Source organism: Ambystoma mexicanum, chromosome 2q (genome assembly GCF_040938575.1).
Source record: "Ambystoma mexicanum isolate Mex_15411 chromosome 2q, UKY_AmexF1_1, whole genome shotgun sequence".
Classification (NCBI taxonomy): domain Eukaryota; kingdom Metazoa; phylum Chordata; class Amphibia; order Caudata; family Ambystomatidae; genus Ambystoma; species Ambystoma mexicanum.
Window position 1 is genome coordinate 801,729,670 of NC_090924.1, and position 6,909 is coordinate 801,736,578.

The following is a 6,909-nucleotide window of genomic DNA, read 5'->3' on the forward strand; positions in this document are numbered from 1 at the left end:
AAGAATAACTGCGTCTGATCTACCCAAACGAGATTAAGACATTAGTGTAACAGTGATCAATCTGTGGGTTCCTCCATGGTTCAGAGGTGCAATTCCTTCTTGTCTATCTTCAACCAGTTGAGATTGTTTTAGAGTGCAGGTTTCCTGGGAGGAATCAAGATGAGCGTGTGGAAAGGGCAGGGATAGAAACACATGGAAAGGGGAGGGGGCTCAGGGAGAGTGGATAGGGGGAGCCCTATGGTGCATGGAAGGCCAGAGCTCAGGTCTGTTTGTAGCACTATGTAATGAGGATAAGATTGCCATAAAATCATGTCCCGAGTGGGAGCAACAGGTTCCTGCTGCCTGCAAATCTTGTACCTGTGGTTACATATTCATTAGTCGGAAGCTCTTGCATGCCAAACACAAGGACCAATAATCTTGCATTTAATATTACAAGTCTGATGTGAGGAGAGTATGCACATAGAGAGGAAGTAGAGTGCGGATCAGGTCTACAGTAAATAACAACTTGGTGAATTGGAAAAGATTGCGATCACACAGCCACTCTGACCACACTGTGGTGTCCCGCTGTCGTGCTGTTGGACACTAGGTGGAGTGCAGGGGCCTGATATCAGCCCACAGAATAATATGTGAACACTGGTGTGTGGATGGGTTACTAGTGACTATTTCGAATGACATTTTTTCGAATGCTATAATGTCGAAAACAGGTCACCGAAAAAAAAAATCAAATGTCTTTTTTTTGTTCTTTTTTGTTTGCAATGGGGAGGTTCCCCCAAACGCCTGTTTTTTTTAGCCCTTTTTTTTACTTGCGAAATAAAAAAAAATGTAAATTAAAAAATAATAAATTCGAAGAAAAAAAAATTTCGGTAAAATGTTTTCTACATATTTGTCATTCGAAGAGATGTTTTAGACATATTAACTGGATACCGTGTGGATGGTGTCTCACAGAGCCCCATTTCTGGCATGCGTCCGTCTTTATTCTATTTCCTCCTCCCCTTCCTTACATCACGTGGGTTGGGCTCCTCCTCTCGTCACGTGAGTTCGGAAGGTCGTAACATCACACACGCCAAACTAGGAAGAGGGTGGCCCAAGAATGTGACTAGGAAAAATCATGAAGTTAACAGAGAAAGACAAGAAAAGGAAGTTGAATTGTATGAAAGTCTCTCTGATGTATTTCCTTTCGTATTTCCAGTGTCACTGGCTGAAATGAAGCAAAGTCTCATCTTCTAATGGGCCAAGAGGAGTTCGCCAGGATGCACATCCTGTGGGTGGACTTTGCATACCACTCAACCAAGGTGTGTGAAATCAAATATTTTAGGTTTGGGCAGATGAGAACCCATTAATGTCTATGGAGGATGAATTTGGCTTACCCTGAGTGTGATATCAGGCAACGATGGGTGACACATGACAAATACAGGTGAATTGAAAGGTCTGACTTGTGCTGTTACCTTTCTGGGATACGATGCAGATTTTAGCCCTCCCCTTTGACATTCAGTGGGTCTGGCAGTGACGGCCGTCGTAGTGGGATCTTCACACCCAGACTGCTTTTGCTGGAGCCCGTACTGAAAACAATTTCTACATATTTTTCTTATGTTCAAAATGAAGGGCACTACAAAGGCTCCACTTTGCTTTATGTTTTAATCAACTGCAACGGCCTGCTTGTTTGCCTTTGAAATGTGAAATGTTTGGTAATCTGAAGGCATATCGTGGAGCATTCACTGGCTCCCCTCCAGAGTGACTTCTTAAATGCTTCATAGATAAGACACTTTTATTCCAAATAATAGAACATTTACAGTTTTCTTGCCTTTTTAATAAATATGTATTGTTTTAGAGTAAAAACAAAGAGGTGATGGCTGGAAGGTTTTAGAATTAATCTTAACCACTGGCATTGCTCTGGGCAACCCTCCAGACCACCGTTCTTCGCCTGCCAAGCCATTACAGAAGGGGAAAGACCATATGCAAATCAGGCTTGGCCCCACCCCAAAAGGGGCAGTCCAGCCCGAACTGCTAGGTCACATCCCTTCTGCACGAGACCACAAGCATCCCCAAGTATCTAGAGTGCCATAAGATGAAATCAGAACTCAGCAAAGTCGATTCCATCATTGCTTGGTTACTCATTATGTGTCCCTCTAGATATTTAGGACTGCAAATCCCATTATCCTTCATCTCTTAATATGATGGTTGGGATCATTTTTAAAGCGCCATAAGACCCAGGGCATCAAGGCGCTGTTACAAAACCAGTTAAACATACAAAAAGCTATCATCGGGATAAGAGTTCAAGGCACAGTTTATGCGTCCGCCCTATGTAGTTATGCAAGTAGCCACATTTTAAGTGACCTTCTGAAGGCCATTAAGATTTCTCTGCTCTCTGAGAAGGGGGAGCAAGTTGCACTGTTTTGCTGCAAAGGTCTGAAAGCTGGTGCCCCCGGCTTTAGCTTGTTTGTAGTTTGGTTTCAGAAGTTTGTTGTTGTGGGATGCTCTGCATGGTCCGTTAGACTAATCTCTAACGATTTTCTGGATCAGGTGGGGGCAGTGTTGGATAGTCATCTATGCGTGATGGATAATGACTTGAAGATAATGCACGCTTTCATTGGGAGCCAGTCAGCATGTTTTCTGGCAGCAGAGATATGCTTGTGTCTTGGAATATTGAGTACCCCTCAAATGGCATTGTTCTGGATCACCTGAAGCTTTGCAACGTTCCGGCAAGAATTGCCAGCAAATAGGGCATTACTGTAATCCAGGGAGAGGGAAGACTTGAAGGCATTAATCAATTTAGCAGTGTGTGTCAATGAAGAGTCAATGGCATTCACTTGGCGCGTGAGCGAGAGTGTGGCATCAAGATACATGCCAAGGGTTTTCACTGATGACGAGGAATTTGGAGCACATCATTACAGAAGGATGTGTATTAGGAATTCAGATTCTTGATCACAGTGGGCGACCCCACCAAGAGGCCCTCTGTCTTTTCATAATTATAACAGAGGCAGGAAGTTGCCATCCAGGCCTGTATTGTGGCATATACATTGTTTAGAGAGAAGGTGTCTTATATATAGTTGCCAGACAGAGGTAGGAGGATGTGTATGTCATCGGCATTGTTTGTTTAAGATATGCCAATGAAGTCAAGTAAGTTGAAGAGGGGTCTGGTGAATATGTTGTAGAGTGTCGGGATACACACGATCTTGGGGGACTCTGCAGGGTATGGTGGCAAGTGGGTCTTGGTGGAAGGAGACCACCCATCCAGTGGCTTCAGGTGAGCAGTGTGCTGCAGCAGTGTGGTATTGGCAGAAGATCTGGTGATCGACCAGCTCAAAGGCAGCAGAGAGATCTAGGAGATGGAAGATGGCAGATTTCCCTGATCTCTGATCTTGTCAATCTGGTTTTTTAGATCAAGCGGGGCAGATTTCGTGCTATGTCCACGTCGGAAGCTGGACTGTCATGCACCCAGGATGTGGTTGGTTTCCAGGAATTGTTGGATCTGTATATATGCAGCTCTGTCCAGAATTTTTAATGGGAATGGAACAGTGGTAGTGAGCCAGTAATTGTTGGGGGCTGCAGGATTGAGTGTGGGTCTTTTAACCAGAGGGAGTACCCAAACCTCTTTGAGTTTGGCAGGGACTTGGCCAGAGGATAATGAGGCCTTTCCAAATTTTGTGATAAATGGGATCAGGTCATCTGCACAGTCCTTAATAATAGATGCAGGGCAGATGTTGCCTTTGCACCTGAAGGGCTTTAGGCTCTTTAGGATGGAGGCTGCTTCAGTCTCAGAGATGGTGTTCAAGTGAAACAGCGAGAGTTGGTTGGTATCATGTGTAATCACTGGGTGGTGGAAGGACATATGAATAACATGGGATTTGAGTAGGGACAGCATGTGGTGGATTGTTTTTTAATGTATGATTTCACTCTTCTCCAGCATGGCTGTTTGGATTTTGGAGCACCAGGCCTCATCTTTGATGATGATGGGGGGGGGGTCACTGGGGTTTCGAATTACCTCAGGATTGTGAAAATCTCTCTGGTGTTGGATTTTGCACTGGCAATTCTACGATTGTCAATGGGAAATGTTGCTGCTATGTTTTCATGTCTATATTGTTTAGCTGCCACAGCAAATTTGTTTTCAAGGGCTCTGTGGGTGTTTTCTTCCAATTGACTTCGGCCAATTCATTTGGTTTTACAGAGCTCTGTGAGTTCAGGGGTGAACCAGAAGTTGGCATGTTTGGCTGGTTAGGATTTTCTAGGTGCTAGTGGGGCCACTGTGTCCTCTGCCGAGGAGAAGGTGCTTGTCTAAATGTCAACAAGTGCAGAAGGGTCATTGGACAGCAGGTGTTGGGGTTGGAGAGCTGCTTGCAGTAGTGGTGCAATGCTATCCTTAGTAAGATTGTGGGAGCCACGTGTCCAAACTGGTGTCAGGGAGGGACGAGCATGGGTGGTATGCTTCAAGGGCTAGGTGGTGAAGGAATCGATGTGGTGGTCAGACCAGGGACAGGGTGTGTTGGTTTGGAAGGTTACCTGGCAATTGAGCTTGGCTCCCAATCTAATTTGCCTGATTGATTTGGGTGGGATTCTGGACACAGTGTCAGCAGCACAGAGCACTGAGTAGATTGGATACGTTAGATGCATACAGGTCAGATGGGTCATTGATGCCAAGGTTCAGGTCCCCTAAGAGATCTGTTCTAGAGGAGGGCTTGGTATTGACACCCATGTGGTGCTTGAGATCCTATTCAAAGGTTAGGATGGCACCAGAAGGTCAGTAGACAACAAAGATGGTCATGATGACAGTGTGTGAGAGGGACGACTTAGATGAGAGTAGGTCACAGTTATCAGCTGTTGATACTGTGGTATGTGTGACAGGGATGGGATCTTTGGAAATCAATGCTACCCCCCTCCATTAGCAGTCAGTTCTTTATATGACATAGCTGTAGGGGATGACAATGGGTAGTGCTGGGCCAGAGGCTGGGTGCAGCCATGTTTCTGTCATGAATTTGCATTCCTGGAGGCTCTGGGACCAATGGAGATGCCACCATTGATTATCCGTCACGTTTTCTCTGTGCGTGCTCTGCAGTCTAGTGTTTTCACTTGAAAGGCGCTGCAGCACATATAACCATTGAGGCTCTGCCCTCCTTGCATTGAAACTTTGTTACCTCTTTTGGTTCCAATGTTGTAAGTTGTTTCTTATGCACTCTACCTTTGATACTTACTGCTGTTTTCCTTTCTCCCTTCCTTCAGCCTGCCTTTCCCCCAGCTGGTCTCCACTCCCTGTTCTCTCTGCTTCTGCTGGATTCCTTCTGCAGCTTTCCATCTCCCCGGCTGTTCTCCGCTCCCTGGTCTCTCCTGCTTTCTACTGGATTCCTTCTGCCTTCCCTGGAAATCTTTCTCTCGCATTGTTGTTTGTCATCACAGCTATCCTTACTGGACTTCCTAATTCAACCATAGACATTGTGACACAGCCAGCAGTCCTCTACATCTTTCAGGGTTTTTCCATCTATAGGATTTTCCCCAACTACGGGTTGATTCCAGAGGTTTAGCCATTCTTTCCATCGGATTCCATTCTCAGGAAATTGTGGTGACCTCCAGGAACAGACCCTATCTCTTCAAGAAGTAAGGGAACTCTCCAGAAAAGCTCTAAGGACAGAGCTATGCAACATTCTGTCCAATCCGACTTGACCTCCTCCTCAGGTGAGAGTGAAGGGGAAGTCATAGCTAAATGTGATAGTTTATGAGATGGCAAGGAAGTCTAGGTTGCGGGTGCAGAAGAGGTCCTTTATGTCGAGTGCATTTGCAGGGATGCATCTGGCATTGATGAGGGCTCCTATTAGAAGAGTGAAGGGAGAGTCACAGTGTGGTGGCTATCAGGGACCTAGAAGGGGTTTCTCCAGTGGGTTTCTGAGTTTTTGAGTGTTTACAGGGCAGGATCTGCGTGTGCTTGAGTAGCTTGGTGGTCTAGGCACTGTATCTAGGCAGTGTAATAAGTGAACCACAGGGTTTGGCATAAGAGAAGTTGAAGTTGGGTCTCAGGGACATGGCGGGTAGGAGCGTTCTACCAGTCGGCTATTCCTAGCCTAACTTGATTGAGGGTGTGATGTGGCCTGAGATAGGAAAGTTCTGGAGCAGAGCCTACTGATCTGATAAACAAGGCTCATGGTTGGCATGGTATGGAGAGCTGAGTGAGAAGGCAGCTGGGCTGCAGATCTTGAGGTGTTCCGATGCGCATGCAGTGAACATTCAGGCCTGGATTGCAAATGTGAGTTGATATCTGTGTGTGTATTGTGAGAAGGTGATGCAGAGCGGGTGGGTCATAGCTGTGCGCATGGGAGAACGCAAACCTTGGTGGTGTGTGGTGCTATGCTAGAGACTGCAGCAGTCTTCTTGATATTGACCATTTTTTGAGGACGGGCCAGAGGGAGTTATGAGCATGCACTTTCGGGGTGAAAGCAAATGTGTAGTAAGGAGAGTGTGATATATGGGCTGCGCCACACCGATAGAAAGTAGGGTCACTGGGGCAGTGGGTTTCATGGGACCAGGGGTACATAACAGGCTTTAAGGGCAGTCATGGTGATTTTGTTAAATGCGGGCAATAGCATGTTGTGCTTGCTAATAGGGCAGGCTGCAGTGAGATTGCAAGTGGTACATGGTACAGGCACCGCTTCCGTGGAGGTGATTTTAGCAGGATGCACTACTTGCTGCTGGGAGGGGGCCTGAAGACACAGTGCTCTGGGCGCAATGGGGGCATGAGGACTCTGCGCTCTAAACACAATGGGGACATGAGAACTCAGTGTGCTGGGCGAAATAGGGACATGAGGACTCAGCACTCTGGGCACAATGGAGCATGAGGACTTGGCGCTCTGGGTGCAGTGGGACCAGGCGGACTCAGCACTCTGGACACAATAGGGCATGAGGGCTCAACACTCTGGGTGCAATGGG

The 6,909-nt window shown here is 46.5% G+C and overlaps 1 protein-coding gene across 1 annotated transcript; it reads left to right on the forward strand.

Annotated features, from left to right (window-relative positions):
- Positions 1-244: 244 nt before the first annotated feature.
- On the forward strand, positions 245-1,227 carry LOC138568808 (UPF0547 protein C16orf87 homolog). The gene is made up of 2 exons (XM_069646579.1): positions 245-390; positions 897-1,227. The coding sequence occupies exons 1-2, from the start codon at positions 245-247 to the stop codon at positions 1,225-1,227; spliced, it is 477 nt and encodes a 158-aa protein (XP_069502680.1).
- Positions 1,228-6,909: the final 5,682 nt, after the last annotated feature.

Bases quoted from the DNA above. Each gene is read 5' to 3' on its own strand.
- LOC138568808 (XM_069646579.1), top strand. From the start codon at position 245: ATGGAAGGCCAGAGCTCAGGTCTGTTTGTAGCACTATGTAATGAGGAT. The intron at 391-896 runs GCATGCCAAACA...TGTCATTCGAAG, and splicing joins TTCATTAGTCGGAAGCTCTT to AGATGTTTTAGACATATTAA.